General features: G+C 48.7%; 1 protein-coding gene across 5 annotated transcripts in view; it reads left to right on the top strand.

The window, feature by feature from the left end:
* The window catches only part of LOC137425542 (sodium- and chloride-dependent taurine transporter), a 340,062-nt gene that overhangs the window by 241,677 nt on the left and 72,486 nt on the right, over positions 1 to 25,899 (top strand). For 3 of the 5 annotated variants that reach the window (XM_078776784.1, XM_068114081.2, XM_078776782.1), the window contains 2 exons: positions 14,876 to 14,978; positions 24,155 to 24,255. The exons of 1 other annotated variant lie outside the window; for it this stretch is intronic. In XM_078776784.1, coding sequence (XP_078632910.1) covers positions 14,876 to 14,978; positions 24,155 to 24,255 — 204 coding nt within the window. The remainder of the gene's footprint in view (positions 1 to 14,875; positions 14,979 to 24,154; positions 24,256 to 25,899) is intronic. One more of the 5 variants, XM_078776783.1, reaches the window with a different exon arrangement.

The following is a 25,899-nucleotide window of genomic DNA, read 5'->3' as shown; positions in this document are numbered from 1 at the left end:
CGTCCGGCAATGCCGGGTACTTCCCATGGCCAGCTGTACGTGGGCTGCTCGAGGGTTGGAAAACCAAGCAATCTTTATGTCTTGGCACCAAGTAAGAAAACCAGAAATGCAGTATACCAAGAGGTTTTGAGAAATTGACAATTGACAAAACGTCATGTAGGAAATGTACTGTGATATTGCTCTAAAATATACATGTTCTTTTCATCATATATTTGTCTTATTCTTATTCAACCCGGGCGAAGCCGGGTACCTCAGCTAGTATATATACTGTATAAACAGGGTGAATCAAAAGTAGAGCCCGATTTCTGTTTTTTCGGCTGTCAGATTCTTTCTGGGATGTCATGTTGTTAATAATTGTCGGGTATAATTGTTGTTAATAATGTTGTTGTTAATAATTGTTAATAATAAATATTGTTAATATTGTTAATAAAAAATAATTGTTAATAAATAGAAATCGGGCGCTACTTTTGACTCACCCTGTGTATATATATATATATATATATACATATATATATATATATATATATATATATATATAAAATCGGGAGATTAAATCAGACGCAGACGTAGCTTCAGGACGTCGATCTTTAATTTGACAAGCTTTCGACCAACAAAGGTCTTCTTCTGAGTCGGCCCCAAGTTCAACTTTACTTTTACTTTATTTAAGTTTACTTTTCTTACACTGCCAAATATATATATATAAGTTTACTTTTCTTACACTGCAAAACATATATAGGTTTTGTAATGTAATGTTATATGATATTCGACTTAATAATGTTAAAATGAGTTTTGCGATTGACAAAGATGAATTTGATATGCTTGTTTCTAAGATAATATTTAAAGTTTAATTAGTAAATATATATAAAGTTTTTTGTAGTTACATTCACATGAAGTGAATGACTTTACATGTTCTTGAAAATCTCCAAGCAGAATTGGGAGAATCTTGGTGCTGTAGAGCCTGGTGCAAACAAAGGAAGGACATATCTTCCTCATTAAGGATATTTTAATATGCATTTCTCAATCTCTCCTCACTCAGCGGGATATCCCTCTCACTCGAACATTTCACTTGACCAATCACATTGTATCCCTCGATCCTTGCCCCTCCCACCCCAATATTTCATTCCACCAATCCCCACCTCCCTCATCCCTCCTACCTACACTTTGCTCAACCAATCCTACTGCTCTCCTCCCCTTTTATTGTTGCAACCAATCCCATCTTCGCTCCTCCCTCTCCACTTTCTCCTCCCACTTTGCATTAGTATAAAGGTCAGGACTGACGTCAAATATTGGGATGTTTCACTTGGTTGGTCGATTCTGTATGTTTACACTGTATGTTGACTGTATACTATGCATGTTAAGTGATTTGGTATGACAATTCCTTTGTACATCTCTGTTGTACCAGGATTTTCACTTAGGACTTTGATCTAGGATTTTGTTGTGTATCTTGCAATGTGCTTTTCGTGAATTGCAGTATGTTCTTCTTGGTTTGATAAGGGTTATTGTTTGCTTGCTGTGTATTTCCTTGTAAATAAAAGTGACATCCTCCTCGGGAATTAAAATTTGTGATTCTTCTTCTGACAAACGTTTTTGGACTGTTACAGGGTCCTCTGCAATCTCCTGGTATCGGTAACCTCCGAACCCCGAGAGGAACCACGGCAGAAAAATATAGATGTTATTCCGTGTCGAAATCAATCACTAATGAAACCATCCACGAAACCCTCAAAGGAAACAATCCAAATCAATAAGGAAACCACACCCTTGGTTGTCAATGCACAAATATTATATTAAAAGCACACAAAAAGAACCATACAACCTTGGTGGCAATCAACCCTACAATCAATATCTTATGATGGTAACCCCAAACCCACGGCACTCCCAGGAAATGGAACCAAGCCCTCTTCAATGTCTCTATAACCCTCCAAGGCGAAGTTGATGCACTACGGCGATCGTTGAAACAATGTCCGATCAAGAGCAACTGAGGCGTAGACGGTCGAAGCGACACAGAAATCACGTGGTCCAACACCCAGCAAACTCGCGGTAGAAAGGCGACTCCCAAAGACGCGATCCAGATGTGCACCTGCACCATTCAATCAGCGAACCGCAGTGCAATCTTCAGACGCCGCTTTATTGCACAGCTGTCCCCGGCAAACCACCGGAGAATAAGCCCAACCGACGCGACAAAAACCTTTTCCGATGAAGGTAGCACGCGGGGCGAAATGGCGGACGGCCCTCACTCGAGCCAGAGCTTCTAGGCAAGGATTCTCCGGAATTTCAATGCCGATACTCGTCTACGCAGGCTCCACAATACTCCGGCGATATCACCTATCGCTCGAGCTTCCTTTCAAGGACTCAAAGTCCACTCGCAATGTTCGCTCAACCACGCTCCGTATAGAGCTTCAAGGCAAGTCTTTTCACTGTCCTCTGCCTACTTCTTCTTCCACGCCTTTTTCTTCCGGGTCACGATCCGATTTCCTGTCTCATTTTTACCATGAGCACTTTTAACCTTTTAACCACAATAACCATTTCCCTTTAACAACAATACCCATAATACTTAGAACCCACAATAATAATAATAACAGCAATAATAATAATAAGTGCCGAATCCATAACACTTCCCCCCCCCTCAAGAAAGAAAGTTTGAACACAGCGGAAACTTTCTTTGCCGGCAAACTCTTTAAACAAACAAAAGTAAACTCACAACCCCAAATCACCAATTCCCGTGAGCAGCAATTAATATCTCCCAAAAATAAAGCAACAAACTTCGAACAACCCACAGAGATTTCCACATTAATTGACTCTGGACAAAGCGTCAGCCACGACATTGTCCCTGCCCTTTTCATGTTCAATTTCCCCGTTGGACTCCTGCAAAACCAAACTCCATCTCATCACCCTCTGATTTTACTTTTCGTTTCTTTTGAATGAAGGTTAAGGGGTAGTACTCAAAAACCCAAAGTCAAGCAAATCTAAAGCACTTTTCCCCGGGAGGCCGAGCTGAAAGCCAGGTTCCATGGTGGTTGGGTGGTGAGGCCTGGAAGTATTCACTACATGGACGCCTTTAGGAACGTGGAGTTCACGGTTAGTCCATGCAGGAAAGTTCACTACATGGACGCCTTTAGGAACGTGGTGTTCACGGTTAATCCGTGTAGGAATCTTGGCTCGGCTGCTCCGCAGCATTCAGTGCTTCAACCCGTTCTAACTTTCCTAACAATCACGGTTGGACCACTTGTCACGGTAGTCACATTAGCGGTCTCCTTCTCGGCCACTGCTCGGATAATCCTTCCTTCGGGGGCTGCCGTAACTCTGGGAGCCTCCATAATAATATCGATTGCGGCCACCACCAAAACTACGACTCCGTGGTCCTCTTCTGTAGATCCCACGACACCTATGAAATGCCTTCCCTACTGTTATGGTCCGACCCTCCAACTCCTTGCTATTCAGATCCTTTTCTGCCCCTCTGGCGTCCTTTGAGTTTTCAAACGTGACAAAGCCAAACCCTCTTGGCTTTTGTGTCTCCCTGTCTTTTATCAGCAGCACTTCCAAAAGCGGTCCATATTTGCTGAAGGCAGATTCCAGAACATCTTCCTTTGTTTTGAGGTTCAGTCCACCGACAAATAACTTGCTAACTTTGTCGCCATTCCTAACTGGTGTGGTGTTATTTTCCCTACTGGGCTTTTTAACAACCATCGGGTTACCATAAACTTGCCCACCGGCCAAATCATTCCCGATAACAACAGATACTCCCTCTACAGGAAGCGTGGCTTGTAAACCGACGGTGACCGGTCCTGACACCAAATCGGACTCCAAATGGATGACATGAAGTGGAGCACTAACACAGCCACCAATCCCCTGAAAACGAACACTACCACCAGATGCTGTCTCCTCTGACAATGGCAAGATGCCTTCAAGCATTAAAGATTGATGTGCTCCTGTGTCCCTCAATGCCCTCACAGGTCTCCGGTTAGTCGAGGCTCCATCCAGTGACACAAACCCCTCTGAAATAAATGGTTGGTAACCCTTTTGATGGCGATTTCTCACAATGGCCATTGCATTTGGAGTTGTACTAGTCGAACTCCGTTCCTGATTTTCCCTTTTCTTGGTGTAACACTGGGATATCAAGTGTCCAGGTTTATGGCAAAAAGCGCAAGTAGGCCCGGAGGAGAACCTTGTGGTCTGCCTCGAGCCCCCCGGAGGATACGTCTGCCTTGGAACTGTTGTCTTCTGATTTCTAGAAGTCGTGGTATCAGTGGTCCTCATAGTCATCTCGAGGCCGCCCCCATGAATTTTCGTTCTCCGCCCCTGAGGTACCATAGCTCCCCTGGCTCGGTCTAGGCGAGACGTTAGGCTTGTTGAACCCCATCCTGTGGGTTAAGGCAGAGTCATCTGCCATAGTTGCTGCCTCATACAAGTTTGGTACTTTCCTTTCCTCCAGATGTACTTTAATGTCCTCGTGGACACACTGCTGGAATTCCTCCACCAGGATCAATTGTCGCAATAGTTCGAAGTCTTTTCCAACCCCTTTTGAATCACACCACCGATCAAACATGGTCTCTTTTATTCTGGCAAACTCCACATGGGTCTCAGTCTCCCTATTCCTGGCATTCCGGAATTTTTGCCGGTAAGCTTCCGGGACCAATTCATAGGCCTTGAGAATGTTTTTCTTCAAAATCTCATAATCTGCACCTTGGTCAATCTGTAAAGCCGAATAAATATCTTGAGCTTTACCCACCAGAACACTTTGCACTAATATGGTCCAGGTCTCCTCAGGCCAGTGTAGCAGTTGAGCCACCTTCTCAAAGTGTGAAAAAAATTGGCTACCTCCTTTTCATTGAAGGGTGGAACCAGCCGCACATGTCTGCCAACATCCCAGGTGTTCTGACTAGGTGTAAAACCAGTCGGCATGGATGGTACCTCTCCCCGCTCTCTCATTAAGTCCAGCTCCCTGACTTTAATTTCCTGCTGACGCGCCATTTCACGGTCCTTGAACTCCCTTTCGGCTTTTCTCTCCTCTGCTTCGAGTTCCCTTGCAGCTCTCCTTTCCTCTGCTTGTTTCTCTTCTAACCTTTCCTGGAGTTCTCGTTCCTGTGCTGCGCTTTCTTTTTCTGCTTTCCTTTCCTCTGCTTTTAACCTTTCCTGGAGTTCTCGTTCCTGTTCTGCTCTTCTTTCCTCGAGTTCTCATTCCACTCTCCTTTCCTCTGCTTTTCTTTCTTCGAGTTCTCTTGCAGCTCTCCTTTCCTCTGCTTTTCCCCGTTCCTGGCTCAGTAATTGCAACTCCAGTTTCCGGAACTCCACATCTTCTGGTTCCTCGGGTATCCACTCCCAGGCTACCTCTTCCCATGTTCCTGATCCCACCATAGATTGTATCACCACTGTCTGCATCTCTGCCTTCCTCATATTAGTTCTGACCTCCAAGCTAAAATGTTTGGCCAATTTCAAGAGGTCCGATTTTACTAACGCTCTGAACTGTGCTTCACTAGGGGTCACTGCAATCTTCTCTGCGTCAAACTCCATGGTGACTATTGTTAACACCTGTTAACCTTCACAGAAGAATTAAAAAAAAAAATTTGTTGTTTTTGGAAAAATTTGGGAATGTTGGAACAAGTTCCAAATTTGGGAATTCTGGGAATGTTAGGGAATTCTTTCCCGGACTAAATTTAGGGAATTTTAGATCCCGGACGCAGACCCAATTTCGAGCGCACGAGTCAATTGGACGAGCCCCCAATTTCTGTTACGGGGTCCTCTGCAATCTCCTGGTCTCAGTAACCTCCGAACCCCGAGAGGAACCCCGGCAGAAAGATATAGATGTTATTCCGTGTCGAAATCAATCATTAATGAAACCACCCATGAAACCCTCAAAGGAAACTATCCAAATCAATAAGGAAACCACACCCTTGGTTGTCAATGCACAAATATTATATTAAAAGCACACAAAAAGAACCATACAACCATGGTGGCAATCAACCCTACAATCAATATCTTACGATGGTAACCCCAAACTCACGGCACTCCCAGGAAATGGAACCGAGCCCTCTTCAATGTCTCTATAACCCTCCAAGGCGAAGTTGATGCGCTCCGGTGATCATTGGAACAATGTCCGATCAAGAGCAACTGAGGCGTAGACGGTCGGAGCGACACAGAAGTCACGTGGTCCAACACCCAGCAAACTCGCGGTAGAAAGGCAACTCCCAAAGACGCAATCCAGACATGCACCTGCACCGTTCAATCAGCGAACCGCAGTGCAATCTTCAGACGCCGCTTTATTGCACAGCTGTCCCCGGCAAACCACCGGATGATAAGCCCAACCGACGCGACAAAAACCTTTTCCGATGAAGGTAGCGCGCGGGGCGAAATGGCGGACGTCCCTCACTCGAGCCAGAGCTTCTAGGCAAGGATTCTCTGGAATCTGAATGCCAATACCCGTCTACGCAGACTCCACAATACTCCGGCGATATCACCTATCGCTCGAGCTTCCTTTCAAGGACTCAAAGTCCACTCGCAACGTTCGCTCAACCATGCTCCGTACAAAGCTTCAAGGCAAGTCTTTTCACTGTCCTCTGCCTTCTTCTTCTTCCACGCCTTTTTCTTCCGGGTCACGATCCGATTTCCTGTCTCATTTTTACCATGAGCGCTTTTAACCACAATAACCATTTCCTTTAAACAACAATACCCATAATACATAGAACCCACAATAATAATAATAACAGCAATAATAATAACAAGTGCCGAATCCATAGCAGGACATTGAATTCTTGATTCATCTATTACATAGTCTAAAAAATCCACGACAGTGACCTTCAAAGGTCAAAGGTCGAGGATTCTGAAATTTGTTGGAAAACTGGTCTTTCATTATGTATGTGATAATATAAGATCATGTACGATATTTCACCCTATCAGGAAGCGAACATTGTAATAAAACCATCAAAAATCGACTTTTCTAAATTTTGTGACCTTGTGACCTTGACATTGGGGCGAAAATGAAAAATCGAGCTCTGTGGGGCTAGACACATGACATTGGCCTAACCAAATGCCGAAACCCCTCTCAGATTCCACCAATCCCCACAGAGAAGATGTAGCTTGAAACCAATATCCCCATAAAAAGACATCTTTTTCGGGCGTGGCTCCGCCCACAATGGGCGCAATATGCCCACTATACGCAGGACACAACTAGATCATGCTATCAACCTCCCACCCAAGTTTCATCAAGATCAGATGATATAATCGGGTAGTTATGCTGCGGACAGACAGACACACACACAGACACACACACAGACAGACGCACACACATGACGAATATGGTGGTCACTTGATAACTCGTGAACCAATAAGTAGCAGTTTTTCATTAATAAAGTGATAACAGCAACAATAACATAAGAACAATAATAGTAAGTAGAGAATAATAATGGTAAATAGCAGCAATAATAATAATAAGTAGCAGTAATAATAAAGTGATGAACAGTGATAATAAAATGATAACAGCAGCAGTAATAGAAATATAAGTAGTGTGTAGCAGTCAGACAGGCAACAGGTCACTGGCAATCAGTGTTCATTGTTCATGAGCCTGGATGCCTGATGAAAAAAACTGTCTCTTAGCCTGTTAGTTCGGGCCTTGAGGCTGCGATACCACTTGCCAGACGGTAGCAGCTGAAACAGTCTGTGGTTGGGGTGGTTGGGGTCTTTTATAATCCTACGGGCTTTTCTGACACACTGTCCATTGTATATATCCTGGATGGAGGGAAGCTCACATCCACTGATGCGCTGGGCTGACCGTACGACCCTCAGCGCTTTGCGGTTGAGGGAATTGCAGTTCCCATACCAGTCAGGATGCTCTCTATTGTGCCTCTTTAGAAGGCCCTTAGGATATTCGGCCCCATGCCGAACTTCTTCAGCCGTCTGAGGTGGAAGAGGCATTGCTGAGCCTTTTTCACCACTTGATTAGTGTGCTCATTCCAAGTGAGGTTCTCGGTGATGTGGACGCCGAGGAACTTGAAGCTGCTGACTCTCTCAACAGCAGACCCATTAATGGCGATGGGGTCCAGCCTCTCTCCTCTCTTCCTGAAGTCCACGATCAGCTCCTTTGTTTTCTCGACGTTGAGAGAGAGGTTGTTTTCCTGGCACCACTGTGTTAGGTTGTTGACCTCTCTCCTGTTGGCCGTCTCATCCCTGTCGGTGATCAGGCCTATCACTGTTGTGTCGTCGGCGAACTTAATCACTGAGTTGGAGCTGTGCGTGGCTACGCCATCATGGGTGTACAGGGAGTAGAGGATGGGGCTCAGTACACAACCCTGCGGGGCTCCTGTGTTGAGGGTCAGAGGGGCAGAGGTGTTGGAGCCCATCCTCACCACCTGGCGTCGACCCAACAGAAAGTTCATGATCCAGCTCCACAGGCTGGGGTTAAATCCTAGGCCCCTTAGCTTGGTGTCGAGTCTGGAGGGGACTATTGTATTGAATGCTGAACTGTAATCTGCAAACAGCATCCTCACATAGGAGTTCCTCTTCTCCAGGTGGGTGAGGGCGGTGTGGAGTGTTGTGGCTATGGCGTCGTCTGTGGATCTGTTTTGCCGGTAAGCAAATTGGTGGGGTCTAGGGTGGGTGGTAACATGCTACAGATAAGATCCTTAACCAGCTTCTAAAAGCATTTGCTCACTATGGGAGTGAGGGCAACAGGACGTCAGTCATTTAAGCACGTTACCTTGCTTTTCTTTTGGCACTGGAACAATGATGGATGACTTAAAGCAGGAGGGGACTATACACATAGAAAGGGAGAGGTTGAATATGTCCATAAACACACCAGCCAGCTGTGCTGCGCACTCTCTAAACACTCGGCCTGGGATGCCGTCTGGTCCGGCCGCCTTGTGGATGTTGATGTGCCTAAATGCCATGCGCACGTCGGCCTCGGTGACGGACAGAGTGTGCTGCACGGGTCGGCGGTGGTGGTGACTCCCTCCGGGAGGTTGGTGTTATGAACCTCAAAATTGGCGTAAAAACCATTTAGCTCGTCTGGGAGGGCGGCTGCAACGTTACCTACACAGCTGGGTCTCCCTTTTAAAGTCCGATATTAAGTGTAGTCCCTGCCACATACTACGTGAGTCGTTACCACTTAGCTGTGTCTCAATCTTTTCTCTGTATTTTCGCTTTGCTGCCTTGATTGCTCTGCGAAGGTCGTAGCGGGTATTCTTTACTTCCGCTTCGTCTCCCGAGGTGAAGGCGGTGTTTCTTGCTTTGAGGGCAGCTCGCACAGAACTGTTGATCCATGGCTTTTGGTTTGGATACACCCGGACTGTTTTTGTGAGGACAACGTCCTCTGTACACTTCCGAATGAATCCAATGACTGTTTCCACGTACTCGTCACTGTTGTTCTCTGACGCATCACAAAACATCTTCCAGTCCGCATGATCAAAAAACAGTCCTGTAATATGGTGAGCGATTGGTCAGGCCAGCAGTGGATCGTCCTCATGGAGGGCACTGCTTGCTTCAGCTTCTGTCTATAGGCGGGCAGGAGCAGGATGGAGGAGTGATCCGATTTGCCGAACAGTGGGTGGAGGAGGGGTTTGAAGGCATTGCGGAAGGGAGAGTAGCAATGGTCGAGTACGCTGTTTCCCCGTGTGTTTACATCGATGTGTTTAAAGTATTTAGGTAATACCTTCCTCAGAGACGCTTGGTTGAAGTCCCCAACCACGATGAAAGCGGCCTCTGGGTGCTTGTCTTTCAGGTTACTGATTGACCCATACAGTTCCTTGAGTGCCAGGTCCGTGTCGGCGTAGGGCGGGATGTACACAGCTATCACAACAATAGCCGTGAACTCCCTGGACAGCCAGAATGGCCGACACAGGAGCACAAGATATTCCAGGTCTGGGGAGCAAAAATATTTGAGGGAATGAACGTTCTTAGGATCACACCAAGCGTTGTTAACCATGAAACATACACCCCCTCCCTTGCACTTACCAGAGAGTTAATTTGACCTGTCTACGCGGAACACTGAGAATCCCGAGGGTACGATGGCCTGGTCCGGAATATCTTGCGACAACCAAGTTTCTGTAAGGCAGATGATGTTACAATCCCTGGTTTCCCGCTGGAAGGAGATCCTTGCTCTCAACTCGCACAGCTTGTTGTCCAGGGACTGTACATTGGCTAGCAGAATGCTGGGAAGCGGAGGGCGTTTGGCACGCCGCCTCAGCCTCACCAGCACCCCGGCTCTTGTTCCTCTCCTTCGGCGATGCTTCCGACACCTCCCCCCTGGTAACGCCGCTATTGTGTGTGGGTCCTCTGTGTCGCGAATGAAAACAGGGTCCCGGTGGAAAAACTCTGGCTTAATGTGCATGATCGCCGAGTTTTTTAAATTCAACAATGTGTCTCTGTCATATCTAATGTAACTGGCTGCTTTAGATATAACAAGCGTTACGCCTAGGTCCCACGTCGGTGAAGTGATGTGAGTTGACAAAGTGGAAGACGCAAGGCGGCCATCTTGGATTTTGACGTGGCGACCCAATTTTCAATAGCGTTCTCCCATATGCATAGATACTCCCACACGCCAGATTAGAAGTTAGTAGTTCGTTTATTTTTCAAGATATTTCGCTCACAAGGTTCAGACATATATATGGTGGCGGCCATCTTGGATTTTGATGTGGCGACCCAATTTTAAATAGCGTTCTCCCATATGCGTAGATACTCCCACACACCAGATTAGAAGTTAGTACTTCGTTTATTTTTCAAGATATTCCGCTCACAAGGTTCAGACATACATGGCGGCGGCCATCTTGGATTTTGACGTGGGTTGCACCCACACACCAAATTAGAATTCGGTCCTTCGCTTACGCACGCACGCATGCACGCACGCACGTACGCACGCACGCACGGACGGACGCACAAACGGATGCACACACGTACGGAGGGGAAAACCATAGTCCCCATTTCGCTCCGCAGTGCGACGGGGGACAAAAATAACACTTAAAAACAGTAACATAAGCAAAAGGCTGCAAAGTCGGCGAGGAGCGCAATACGTGGCGACCATAAGCGGCGCCATCTTCCGTACAGCCGTGGCTGTCTTGTTTCTCACAGTCTGAGAGTCCTTGAGGTGCTTTTTTGCAAACTCCAAGTGGGCTTTCATGTGTCTTTCACTGAGGAGAGGCCTCCGACTGGCCACTCTGCCATAAAGCCCAGATCGGTGGAGTGTTGCAGTGATGGTTGTCCTTCTGGAAGTTTCTCCCATCTCCACACAGGATCTCTGGAGCTCAGCCAGAGTGACCATCGGGTTCTTGGTCACCTCTCTTACCAAGGCCCTTCTCCTCCGATTGCTCAGTTCGGCGGGCGGCCAGCTCTAGGAAGATTCCTGGTTGTTCCAAACTTCTTCCATTTAAGAATTATGGAGGCCACTTTGCTCTTGGGAACCTTCAATGCAACAGAATTATTTTTGTAGGCTTCCCCAGATCTGTGCCTCGACACAATCCTGTCTCTGAGCTCTGCAGGCAGTTCCTTCGACCACATGGCTTGGTTTTTGCTCTGATATGCATTGTCAACTGTGAGACCTTATATAGACAGGTGTGTGCCTTTCCCAATCATGTCCAATCAATTGAATTTACCACAGGTGGACTCCAATCAAGGTGTAGAAGCATCTCAAAGATGATCAAGAGAAATGGGAGGCACCTGAGCTAAATTTCAAGTGTCACCGCAAAAGGTCTGAATACTTATGTAAATGTTATATTTCAGTTTTTTATTTTTAATAAGTTTGTAAAGCTTTCTAAAATCCTGTTTTCTCTTTGTCATTATGCGGTATTGAGTGGAGATTGATGAGGGAAAAAATGAATTTTAACGATTTCAGCATAAGGCTGCAACATAACAAAATGTGAAAAAAGTGAAGGGGTCTGAATACTTTCTGAATGCATTGTATGTGTGAGGAAGGAGCACCAGCTCAGACGGAAGAGCAGTATTCCATCAAGCTGCGGGTGAAAGTTTTGTATGTGGTGAGGAGCTCAGACGTGCCAAGAAAGGACTTTACTTGACGGAGGATGCCCAGTCGACGACTGGCTTTGGAGGCCAGATTGAAAATGTGGTTGTCCCAAAAAGATCATGGCAGATAGTGAGACCCAAAAGCTTGAGGGACAGAACTTCTTCGAGAGGATTGTGGAGAAAGTAGATGGGAAGGTTTTCCAGACAGTGTTTTCGGAGAGACAACGTGAGAGTGTGAGATTTGTCAGGATTGAAAGACATTGGATACGAGTAAGTTCTCGACACTGCATTGACCCTCTTAAAATTAGTACAACAGTGGAAACTGCCATCTGGCCTGGGTGTGGAAGTCGAATTTAAATTCAAGAAGTTCTGTCACTCAAGCTTTTGGGTCTCACTATCTGCCATGATCTTTCCTGGGAAAACCACATTTCAATTCTGGCCTCCAAAGCCAGTCGCCGACTGGGCATCCTCCGTCGTGCGAAGTCCTTCCTTGGCACACCTGAGCTCCTCACCGCATACAAGGCTTTCATCCGCAGCTCAATGGAGTACTGTTCTCCCCTCTGGGCCGGTGCTCCTGCCTCACACCGAGCTTGGCTTCACGCTGTTGAAACCAAAGCTTTCAGAATCATTGGAATCTCCCGCGATGAAGCTAACTCCGAGGGCCTTTCACTTACTCACCGCAGGCAGGTTGGTGGCCTTTCTGTCTTCTACCGACTCCTCTCCGGCCTTGCTCCCCCAGCTCTCTCTGGGCTTTGTCCACCAAATATTCCAGCAGGTCGCACAAGATCTGCCTGCAACCCTCTTATGGTTAAACTGCCAAAATCAAGACTCTCTGCTCACCTTCACTCCTTCATTCCTCTTTTCTACCGCCTCTGGAACAAACTCCCTCACTCTCTTCAATCCCACTCCTCCCTCCAGGTCTTTAAAACAGCTGTTCACCACCATCTCTTATCTTCCCCCATCCAAAACCTTGATCTTTTCTACCCCCGCTAATTTCACCCCAGATCCACTTTTATGAAATACCAACTTCTTTCTTGGAAGTCTTTGCAGTGTCCTTGTGTTTTATACTTTTCCCACCCCCCCCCCCTTCCCACGCCTCCTCCCCCCTTCCCACGCCTCCTCCCCCCAAGCTCTCTCCCTCCCACAGTTCTCCCGATGTCCCTGCTCTCAAATGTTGTGTTTGTGTGCTTCCCCTTCTCTCCCCATCTTGTCTACCGCTCCCCTTATTGTATACTTTGTGTATCTGTTTGATTTTTTGTGTGATAAATGTTAGCTCTTTCATGAGCCTCGATCCTGTATACAAAAAGAAAAAAGGAAATGTACCGCTAGAGACAAAGCACCGCAGCTGTAGAGAAGTCCCAAATGCCTTCTTGCTCTCCTTTGCCTTTGTCTCTCTCTCACCTCCATTCCAAAATATTGTTGTTTTTCCACTGATCATGTTGTTGTTGCGACTCCCTTTGTCAAAGGAATTTAAACTTTTAAATAGCAATATGGAGAGAGGGAGAGGGAGAGGGAGGGGGAGGGGATGGAGAAGAGGAGGAAGTGGCAGAAGAGAGAGAAAGAGGGTGGGAGAGACAAAGAGGGGGTGTGGAGGAGAGAGAGGGGTGCAGGAGAGAGAGAGGTGGGGATGGCAGAGAGAGGGAGGGTGAGCGAGGGAGAGGAAGGGGAGGGTGGGGAGTTGAGGGAGAGAGAGGGATAGTGATGGGGGGGGGGGGGGAGGGGATAGAGAGAGGAACGGTGAGAGAAAGAGGGATGGGAGAGAGAGAGAGAGATCGAGAGAGATAGAGAGAGATGGGAGAAAGGAGGGTGGGAGAGTGAAGCCTCACCACATGTCGCTATAGTCTCCACTCCGGGAGGGAGGGGTGGTGTGAGGAGGGGAATGGGAGTGAGCGAAAGAGAAAGTGAGAGGAGGGGGAGGGTGAAGGCAGAGAGAGCAGGCAGGATGGGTGGGAGAGAAAGGGATGAGGAGGAGGAAGGTAGAGAGATAGGCAGGGGGTAAGGTGAGGAGGAGGAGGAGGAGTGGGAGGGATGAGTGAGAACTGAGGAGGGGGAGGGAAGAGTGATAAGTGGAGAGAGGGGGTTGAAAATCCGGCAGATGTGACGCCCAGTTTAACGTCCATCTGAGGGATGGTGCACACATTGACGAATCACCCTGCCTGTGAAACACCATGATGACAGTTTATAGCTGGGTTGGGATTTGAAACCAGGCTTGACGACTTAGAGCGAGTGTTGATTTCTTTCAGCCATCGTGCTTGTCCCGTTGCTTTTAATCCTCTCATTTATTTAGCCTTCCTAACTTGTGGGATGTCCCCACGGAGTATCCAGTCGAGCTACTGTACCACCATCGTCATGAAAGCCAAATGGCTTAATCACACAAGCAAGCACTCCAACGAAGTGGTTAAATTATTACACGTTAATTTTATCACCTTAACATTGTCTTATCTTTTTATCACCTTATTTCAAAAACGACGTCCACTGTGCTAAACAGTCAATTACACTGCTTGTGACTGTATCCCCATGGCTTACAAACATTGGTCGATAAGGAACGGCTTGCTTTTATGGCATTATTTTGCAAGGCTTTGTATATGCCACGTGGCCAGACATAACAGTTGTGAATGATTGAGCCTTTATCTTATGGAATCTGTAATAATGTATAGATTTTCCACTCTCAAGAGCATAATAATGCATTACGCTGTTCTCAGATTGAATGACTGTGTACTTAAAATTAAATCAAAACACAACGGGATCCAGTTCCACTATTACTGCTGAACATACATTTCGTAATTCCGTAGTTAATACAAAACACCAAGTGTCTGATTAAGTCATCCATTTGAATGGGCAGGCTGGCATCGAATAGTTCTGAAGTCGAGCCTCCCACTCCTCTACCCATCAGATGACTAAAACATTGCGATTAATCTGGGTCTTTTCATTGCAGGGGGGCATGTACGTGTTTCAGCTGTTTGACTATTATGCAGTCAGCGGAGCCTGTTTATTGTGGCTCACATTCTTCGAATCCATTGCTATAGGTTGGTTGTATGGTGAGTCCAAACTGTAAACCTATAATAATGATTAAAATCAAATACCTGGGAGGGCAGGAGGTAGTTATGTGAGTTCCTTCATTTGAGTTAATTTATGTGAATGAAGTTGGTCAAGTCTTGCACTCAATTCCAGTAATTATAGACTTATGTATACATGGTGACTGAAAAAAGAAAAAGAAAAAGCAAAACAGTGTTATCTGTACATGGAACTGAAAGTATCCTGAAAGATCGTCATTGACAAAAATTGCAAGGCTCAATGAGATCGACATTATCTGGTCTGGTTAACCTTGTCATTGAGTAATTTAATTCTTGGGGAAAATGTCAGGGGCATAGAAAAGGTCCCTTTATATGGTATGTGCCATTTGCAAACTACTCATATGTAAAAGAAGGGACATTCCATGGCTTGTGGAAAATGCCAGAAGACAGAAAATAAGGGACATTCAAAAAATCACGTGTGCATGCTGTACAACCCTTCTGTTCTCAGGAGGAACCAAGTAATGCTCTAGAAAAGTTCATATGAAGGGGTGCCAATTTGATTCATACAGCCGCATGAAGAAGTAAATGTATTTTAACCTATATATGTAGAGCGCCCCTTTATATTAACTTTTCTAGAGCATTACTTGGTTCCTGCTAAAAACACAAGGGTAGTCCAGCATGCACACGAGATTTTTTGAATGCCTCTTATTTTCTATCGTCTGGCATATTCCACAAGCCTTGGAATGTCCCTTCTTTTACATATGAGTAGTTTGCAAATGGCACATACCATATAAAGGGGCCTTTTCTATGCCCTTGGTATTTTTCCCAAGAATGTCTTTCGTTTTCTATGGCCACTACAAGTGGCCATCACGACGGATGAAAAAATATGTGGAGACCTCACATACAGTACATCAATTAAATTACACTAATTAAAAAACAACCTAATTTTTGCAGTCTGTATGGGGGTGTTGCCTGATACTGTAAACCATCTCTCCCATTGCTCGTCATGAAATACAGTATCAATCCAATCATGGACAAAGAAAAAAAATTGTCGCCATTCTTTTTTGTGCCTTTTTCATTCTCTCGGCACGCAACATCATTACCTCCGCCACCAAAGGTGGATGAAGGTTATGTTTTCACCCCTGTCCGTCTGTTTGTTTGTGAACAAGATATCTCAAAAAGTTGTGGACGCATTCAGCTGAAACTTGGTGGACAGGTTCGGTGTGTGACAAGGACGATTCGATTTTGGTGAAAATCTGAATATGGATTTGGATATGAGAATTATTTAATTTTTCAAGTGATTCTTAACCATTGGGAGATGGGGCTAAAACCAACACAAAGCAGGATATCTCAAAAAGTTATGGATGGATTTGGCCGAAATTTGCCAGAGAGGTAGTGTATATGACACCGACAAAATGATTACATTTTGGTGAAGATCCGGATTCGGATCCGGCTACTAGAATTTTTAAAGTGATTCTTCACCATTGAGAGATCGGGCCAAAAGCGATATATAACATGATATTTAAAAAAGGTATGGACGAGTTATGACTAATCTTGGTAGATGAGTTGGTGAGCTGACAAGAACAAGCCGATTAGATTTTGGTTCAGGTCCGAATCCAGATCCGGCCTATCAGTGGGATACAAAACAAACTGTTCTAGTAGGGTCAATATACGAAAAAAACTCACCTAACCCCAAAAAAATTGATACAAAAGGTTTTTCAATGGATTCTGGTACCATTGGGCATGCTAAATAACATACTAAAAATCTAGTAACATCTGACTTCCAGAAAGGGGTCATTTTCAAGATGGCGTCCAAGATGGCCACCAGGAGCTTAGAATGGCCATATCTCAATTATTATTCAACCTAGAAAGGTGGTTTTGGTGTCTAACCCTATGTTTTAGGGCCCAAGGAATCCAATTGAATCAATAAAATTACCATCAGTTAATTCTTTATTGACAAGTCCAAGATGGCATCCCAAGGTGACATCCTGATCCACTAAAATGGCTCTGTCGAATAGTAGTCAACCTAGAGAGATTTTTTCAGTGTGTATACCTAGGTTTAAGGCACCCAGGAAATCATAAAAATTACTTAAATAAGCACAAAGTAATCAGGTAATCCAGTAAGCCAGGTTTACCAGCCCATTAGGCATTTTTTGTCTTATACAGTTAGTCGCTATTCATCGTCATCCTCCGACTCCTCTGGAAGAAACTTGTTATGTGGATTGTCACATTCTTCAAGTTGGCACGGTCCACAGGCAGTAGTACATGGTAGCCAAAAAGCCACCCTTATGGGTGGCACAGTCCTACTACCCTGAACACATGGAGTGCCCTCCTCCCTCACCCCCCAAGCTATAGCTGGGAAAAGTTGTGCACATTTCTTTTGGAAATGTCTAAAAAATATGGATTTTGTTTATGCATACATGTACCAAATAATATACTTATTCCTTTTGAGATGAAAATTAATTGTTTGTCAGATTTTTCAGTCCCCCCCCCCCCCCTCCCCAATATAAAATAGTCTGTCCCTTGCCATAACCTCTCAAGCTTTGTACAAACCGTTGTCTGTAATGATCACTGAATACTGTGGACTGGAGTCACAGGTGGCAGTGGTGTAGACACATTACACTCTTATCTCCAATCTGAAACACACACTTGGTTCATTAACTGGTGAGTAGGAGGATGACGATGAATAGCGACTAACTGTATAAGACAACAAATGCCTAATGGGCTGGTAAACCTGGCTTACTGGATTACCTGATTACTTTGTGCTTATTTAAGTAATTTTAATGATTTCCTGGGTGCCTTAAACCTAGGTATACACACTGAAAAAATCTCTCTAGGTTGACTACTATTCGACAGAGCCATTTTAGTGGATCAGGATGTCACCTTGGGATGCCATCTTGGACTTGTCAATAAATAATTAACTGATGGTAATTTTATTGATTCAATTGGATTCCTTGGGCTCTAAAACCTAGGGTTAGACACCAAAACCACCTTTCTAGGTTGAATAATAATTGAGATATGGCCATTTTAAGCTCCTGGTGGCCATCTTGGACGCCATCTTGAAAATGACCCCTTTCCGGAAGTCAGATGTCACTAGATTTTTAGTATTGTAGCGGTTACCGCTGGGTGTACACAATCGCCTTGCACCTGCCAGGACGCGGCCAGGGCGCAATCGCCATGCCGGGCTCGTCCGGACGGGCCCAGACGCACCTCTCCCGGGCATGCCTGAACTCGCTGTTCCCGGGCTCGCCCGAACCTCCCGGGCACGCCCGGTCTCGTCTTTCCCGGGCTCGCCCAGAGCGTCCGGGCATGCCCGCTCTCGCCTTTCCAGGGCTCGCCCAGAACGCCCGGGCATGCCCGCTCTCGCCTTTCCAGGGCTCGTCCAGGACACCCGGGCATGCCCGCTCTCGACTTGCCAGGCCTCGTCCAGGATGCCCGGGCAGGTCCAGACTCGCCTTTCCAGGGCTCGCCCTTGACACCCGGGCATGCCCGGTCTCGCTTTTCCCGGGCAAACGCTCCGGCATAAATGTGTATATATATTGCTGCCCGATAAACGGGCTTTTCAGAGTACCCGAGTTTGATACGTGCAATAAAGCAACTCGGACGAATTTCCATCTTTGGTCGCGTCAATCCTTTCGACTCGCGTTGGAGCACAGCTCCTTCATTGGTGACCCCGAACATGGACACGGCAGTGGCTCTTAAACTGCCTACCTTCTGGGAGGCTCACGTGGCTGTTTGGTTCGCCCAGGCAGACTCCCAGTTCGCCCTGCGAGGCATCACCGCTGACGACACCCGCTTCCACCATGTCGTGGCAGCGCTCGGCTCCGCCACCGCGGCCCGCGCCCTGAGCCTCCTCGAGCGCCCGCCAGCTGCTGACAAGTATGACGCGATTAAGACGCTCCTCCTCGACGCTTTCGCCCTCTCACGGGCGGCACGCGCACGGCGCCTGCTCGACCTGCCCAAGCTCGGCGACACGCGCCCGTCCGAGCGCATGGACTACATGCTCTCGTTGCTCGGTGAGCACTCTCCGGATTTTCTGTTCCGCGAGCTGTTCCTTCGCCAGCTGCCTAACCCGGTATGCCTCGCCCTGGCTGGCACGTCGATCACAGATCCCCGCGCCCTCGCCAGGGAAGCCGACAAAATCTCCTCGGCGGGCCAGCACATCGGAGCGGCTACCTGGAGCCCGCCGCCGTCCGAGGCGACGCCCACGACGCCCGAGCGCCCTGCGCGGTTGGAGGCCGAACTGCCGGTGCAACTGGCGGCCGCCACGCTGCGCCGACCGCTTCCAACACGACGGCCGGGGCCTCCACCTGACCAGGCGTGGTGTAAAAACCACGCCAGGTTCGGACACAAGGCTCGGACATGCCGACCCCCGGGCACTTTCGGCAAGTCGGGAAACGGCCGGGCCGGCATTCCTTGCAAGCCATGAGCGCCGGCCACTCAGGCAACTTGCTTTTTATTAAGGACAAAGCGTCCGGGCGGCGTTTCCTTTGTGATACCGGCGCCCAACTGAGCGTCATACCCGCCTCCGAGCAGGACAGGCGGAACGCCGTTTGCGGCCCCTCTTTGGTCGCTGATAATGGGTCGGCCATACGCACTTTCGGCCCGCGCACCGTCACCGTCTGCTTCGGCAGCCAGCGCTTTCAATGGACCTTTGTGACCGCCAGTGTCCCCATGGCTTTGCTGGGCGCCGACTTCCTCTGCGAGCACGAGCTGCTGGTCGACGTCAAACGACGTTGCCTTGTCAACGCCGAGACCTTCAGCTCCCTGGCGTGTATGATGAGCAGCTCCGCGCCGACCGAACTGCCATGCGCCCTCCCGACGGCGAACGAGTTCGCTCGCCTGCTCACAGAATTCCCGGCCCTCACACGGCCGACGTTTTCGGCCGTCGCAGTGCGACATGGGATCGAGCACCACATACCCACTACGGGCCCGCTGGTCTACGCCAGGGCCCGCCGCCTCGACCCGGCCAAGCTCGCCATGGCAAAGGCCGCGTTCGACGCATTGGAGCGCCTCGGCATCGTGCGGCGCTCCGATAGCGCGTGGGCCTCACCACTGCACATCGTGCCAAAGCCGGGGGGCGGATGGCGCCCGTGTGGCGACTACCGCCGCCTCAACGACGCTACCACCCCCGACAGGTACCCGATCCCGCACATCCAGGACTTTTCCGCCCGTTTGGCGGGACCGGTCATATTTTCAAAAATTGACCTGATACGGGGATACCACCAGATACCTGTCCGGGCGGCCGACGTCCCGAAGACGGCCGTCATCACGCCGTTCCGCCTGTTCGAATTTTTGAGGATGCCGTTTGGCCTCAAGAACGCGGCCCAGGCATTCCAACGCTTGAAGGACGGCGTGCTGCGCGACCTGCCATTTCTTTTTTTTTATCTGGACGACATCCTCGTCGCCAGCACGTACCGCGCCGAGCACCTCCTCCACCTCCGAACACTGTTCGGTTGCCTCAGCGAGCACGGCTCAATTGTCAACCCGGCCAAATGCCACTTCGGCACGACGACCGTTGACTTTTTGGGCCACCGCATCACCAAGACCGGGGCCGTGCTGCTTCCGACCAAGGTCGAGGCCATCACCATGTTCCCGCGTCCCCGCTCCATCAAGGCCCTACAAGAGTTCCTCGGCATGGTGAATTGTTATCACCGATTCGTGCCCCGCGCTGCTCAGCTCATGCGGCCCCTTTACGAGGCCCTCCGGGGCAAGCCGGCCAAGCATGACATCGTCTGGTCCGCGGCCATGGACGCGGCATTCGCGAGCGCAAAGCGGGCCCTCGCCGACGCAACGCTGCTGGCTCACCCGGTGCTCAACGCGCCCATCGCCCTCACTACGGACGCCTCCAACTACGCGGTGGGCGCCGTCCATGAACAATGGGTGGACGGGGTTTGGCAGCCACTCGCTTTTTTCAGCCGGCAACTCCGGCCGAACGAGTTAAAATACAGCACGTTCGACCGCGAGCTCCTCGGTCTATTCCTGGCCGTTCGCCATTTCCGACACCTCCTGGAGGGCCGCCCGTTCACGGCTTTCGTCGACCACAAGCCATTGGTTTACACAATGGCCAAAGTCACGGAGCCGTGGTCGGCCTACCAGCAGCGCCACCTCTCCGCCGTGTCGGAATTCACCACGGACATCCGGCACGTCGCCGGCAAAGACAATGCCGTGGCCGACTGTCTTTCTCGGGCCAGCGCGAACGCGGTCCACCTTGGCGTGGACTTCGCGCTCATGGCGGCCGACCAGACCACCGACACCACGGTGCAGGCCCTCCAGGCGGCGGACACGGGCCTCCGCCTGGCCAACATCCCCTTCGCGGACACTGTCCTGCTCTGCGACGTCTCCCAGGGCCGGCCTCGCCCCATCGTGCCCGTTACCTGGCAGCGCCGCAACTTCGCCTCCATCCACGGCCTTTCTCACCCGGGCCTGAAAGCTTCTCAGAAGCTGGTGTCGGCGCATTTCGTCTGGCACGGCCTTCGACGGGACGTCCGCGACTGGGCCAATGCCTGCACGGCCTGCCAGTGCGCCAAGGTCCACCGCCACACCCAGACCCCCGCTGGCACCTTTCACCGTGCCTGAACGGCGTTTCGACCACGTCCACGTGGACCTGGTGGGTCCCCTGCCCCCATCGCGGGGGTTCACCCACCTGCTCACCATGGTGGACAGGACCACCAGGTGGCCGGAGGCCGTGCCCCTCACCTCCACCACCACCGCCGACGTGGCGCAGGCGTTCATCGCCACCTGGGTCGCGCGCTTCGGCGCACCGGCGGACATCTCGTCCGACCCCGACCCACAGTTCACATCCGAACTTTGGGGCGCGGCCGCCCGCTCGTTAGGAGTCACTCTGCACAGCACCACGGCCTACCACCCCCAAGCCAACGGGTTGTGCGAGCGGTTTCACCGCTCCATGAAGGCCGCACTCACGGCCGGCCTTCAGGACGACGGTTGGGCCGACCGGCTGCCCTGGGTCCTTTTGGGCCTCTGCACGGCCCCCAAGGAGGACCTCCGGCCGTCCGCCGCCGAGCTCGTCTACGGCCAGCCGCTCCGCGTCCCGGGCGAGTTCGTGCCCGACGCTACCAGTCCCTGGTCTGCCGCACGCCAGCGCTCGGACCTCCAGGAGGCCGCCCGACGATTTGCCCCCGTGCCAACGTCCCGCCATGGTGGCCCCCAGTCCAACGTCCCCCCGGCGCTTCACACAGCGGAGTACGTCTTTGTGCGTCATGACGCACACCGGGGGCCACTCCGGCCGCCGTACGACGGGCCCTTCCGGGTCCTGCGACGGGGTGACAAGTCATTCGTCGTCGACTTCGGCGGCCGGTCGAACCGGATTTCTGTGGACCGCCTCAAACCGGCGCACGTGGACGTCGACCGACCACCACGGTTGGCCCTTCCTCCGCGGCGAGGCCGCCCCCCGTCCACAGTTCCCCCCGCTCGACCACCCACCACCACATCAGACCCCCCCCCCCACCCACGACCCTCCAGGGGTCGCTTCGGCCGGGTCATCCGGACCCCCCTTAAATTGACCCTGCCGGTGCAGGTCGATTCTGGAGGGGCATGTGTAGCGGTTACCGCTGGGTGTACACAATCGCCTTGCACCTGCCAGGACGCGGCCAGGGCGCAATCGCCATGCCGGGCTCATCCGGACGGGCCCAGACGCGCCTCTCCTGGGCATGCCCGAACTCGCTGTTCCCGGGCTCGCCCGAACCTCCCGGGCACGCCCGGTCTCGTCTTTCCCGGGCATGCCCGCTCTCGCCTTTCCAGGGCTCGCCCAGAACGCCCGGGCATGCCCGCTCTCGCCTTTCCAGGGCTCGCCCAGAGCGTCCGGGCATGCCCGCTCTCGCCTTTCCAGGGCTCGCCCAGAACGCCCGGGCATGCCCGCTCTCGCCTTTCCAGGGCTCGTCCAGGATGCCCGGGCATGCCCGCTCTCGACTTGCCAGGCCTCGTCCAGGACGCCCGGGCAGGTCCAGACTCGCCTTTCCAGGGCTCGCCCTTGACACCCGGGCATGCCCGGTCTCGCTTTTCCCGGGCAAACGCTCCGGCATAAATGTGTATATATATTGCTGCCCGATAAACGGGCTTTTCAGAGTACCCGAGTTTGATACGTGCAATAAAGCAACTCGGACGAATTTCCGTCTTTGGTCGCGTCAATCCTTTCGACTCGCGTTGGAGCACAGCAGCTCCTTCAGTATGTTATTTAGCATGCCCAATGGTACCAGAATCCATTGAAAAACCTTTTGTATCAATGTTTTGGGGGTTCAACCATATATTGACCCCTCTATTCAGCCTGGCGGAGGTTTGCTCTCTACCGAGTGCCATTCTAGTTCTATATTGATTACTTACGGAGTCGAAATTTTTATATCTCCACCTCTTTGGGGTTTGCCCCTATGAGCCAAGCAAAAACTCTGGCACTTCGGTGGAATTTGTTTTGAAAGCTATTAGATGTATTGGCCGACGTATATTCCAAGTTTCAGATAGTTTCAGCGGGCGGGTGGACGGACGGACACACGGACACAAAGACAGACTGACAGACTCCAACATTGATTCGAGGGTTTTCCTTAATAAGACTCAAAAATGTGGAAACGAACATTGCTGAAGTTTGGAACATACTGCCTTGACGTGCAAAGCATTTACTTCTGAAATTTGTAGCCAGTTTCGTTCAATGGAAACCGAGAAACTAATTTTCAGTCCCTATGTTAAAGTTGCATACAGAGAAACGATCCCACATAAAGGGAGGGACGCTTTGCACCTCCCTTGATAATTAGAGTATTTTTTTCGAACCAACAACTACGAAAAAATAAATTTATTCACTACTACCAACAACGACTAAAAAATACATTCATCACTTCTACCAACAACTACGAAAAACACATTTATTCACCACTATCACCAACTACTAAAAATACTTTTAATCAACACCATCACCAACTACCAAAAGTACATTTATTCACTACTACCAACAACAACTAAAAAAACATTTATTCACCACTATCACCAACTACCAAAAAAGCATTTAATCAGTGTGCCCCGAAATTTGTACAATTTTCAATCCAAATGCATTGCATTGTGTTAGCGGAAACGACATTAAACATTGAACAATGTGCACAATTTTTGTATCCACAAACAACTTTTTGAACCTGTATGTTGACCTATTTGTGATGTAGCTTTTGATTAAAAATAATTGGTGACGATATTTATGGCAGGAGCAAACAAGTTCTACAATGCTTTGGAGGACATGATCGGATTTCGGCCCAATCCCTGGATGAAGTTGTGCTGGAAATTCTTAACTCCGACCCTTTGCATGGTTGGTGTCCGCTCATTGACTGCAAAACCTTCCCTTTGACCCCCGTGAATTTTACCCATCATGCATTGTTATTACCCTCATCAGATGAGAGGATATTTCATTTGAGTCAGTTTTTTTGTCTGTCTGTCTGTCTGTCTGTTTGTCCGCACAGAATAAGTATGCTTTTCTCTGCAACCGGTCCGATTGACCGTGCGTCACGTCCTGTAGAATTTTTTAATGATAAATATAACGTCATAGGTCACGTGGTACACGTGCCATCTTGGAATAACCGAAAAATTTTGCACATCTATGTATCCGAAAGTGCTGCCTAGGAAAAAATTGAGACATGGCTCATTGTAAAGAATTCTCCATGGGGAATAACATATGTCAATATATTGACAATATCTTGAAATGATGACGTCACATGTCATAAGAGCTTCAATTATGACGGCATAATTCGACAAGTACAAAACTTCATCCGATCAGGATGAAATTTATTGAGCCTCATGTAGGGATAAATTGGTGGAGAAAAAAAATAATAATAATGACGTCATCGGTCACGTGGTTCGGCTGCCATTTTTTTTAACACGAATGCCTTAAACAGCACTAAAAACCCTTTTTCTCCAAAACGGCTAAACAGATCGAGGCAAAATTTTACACGCATTATCGCATACCCATGACGAGCAAAAAGTTCCACAACCATGACGTCATAGGTCATATATCACACCAAAGAACCGCTTCATTGATCGATGTGAAACTTCAAAGTAATGTAGTAGTCGTAAAGTGGACCACGTGTTTAAAATTTCAACATGATTGGTCTTGCGGTCTGGCAACCAGAAGTTATTGTTTGAAGAAGGAGAACTCTACTACATTATCTTCTCCAGCCATGTGAGTTTTTAATATATCTACTAGTACCCTACTGCAAAGCTGCAATGAGCCGGCGAAGCCAAAGCCTTTTGCCACTATTTTACCCATCACTATGACATCAGTAGGTTAGGTAGTTGGTAGTAGGTAGGTGTAGTAGGTACCATACCTAGTTCAAAATGACACCATTTGCATTCTGGATGAGATTAAAATTTATGAAATTTCCTTCTTGATTAATTCGGTGAATTCCGTCTCAACTTCGGATATTTCCGGCCGTGAAAAACTATCCCCTACGGCCGCGAGATTTCTAAAAAATAATTCTTCGTCAATTTTAGAATATTTGATGCCGTTTTCAGCCTCCGAAATGCGGTAATAAGCTTTTTTGAAATATTTTTTTCAAATGCTCGAATCTCATTGGTTCCGGTGTTTGGTGACGATTTTCGTTGAAGATAACCAGGCCCGTGCGGGCCGAGGTTGGTCTTAAAGTATTTTAATTACAAATTAGAGGTGCATAAGATTGTGAATCTAAAAAAGACGGGTGAAACAAACTCCTATTGAACTTTTTCTCAATTTTTTATGCATACTTCCGCATCCGCAAGATGGCGGCCTCCATGGAGCGATTTGGTTTTTGAAATATTTTTTCAAATGCTCGAATCTCCTTGGTTCCGGTGTTTGGTGACGATTTTCGTTGAAGATAACCAGGGCCCATGTGGTCCCGGGGAACGAGGTTCGTCTTAAAGTATTTTAATTACAAATTAGAGGTGCATAAGATTGTGAATCAAAAAAAGACGGGTGAAACAA

This window comes from Myxine glutinosa, chromosome 4 (genome assembly GCF_964187855.1).
Source record: "Myxine glutinosa chromosome 4, kmMyxGlut1.1, whole genome shotgun sequence".
Classification (NCBI taxonomy): Eukaryota; Metazoa; Chordata; class Myxini; order Myxiniformes; family Myxinidae; genus Myxine; species Myxine glutinosa.
This window is presented reverse-complemented; position numbering and strand designations above follow the sequence as displayed.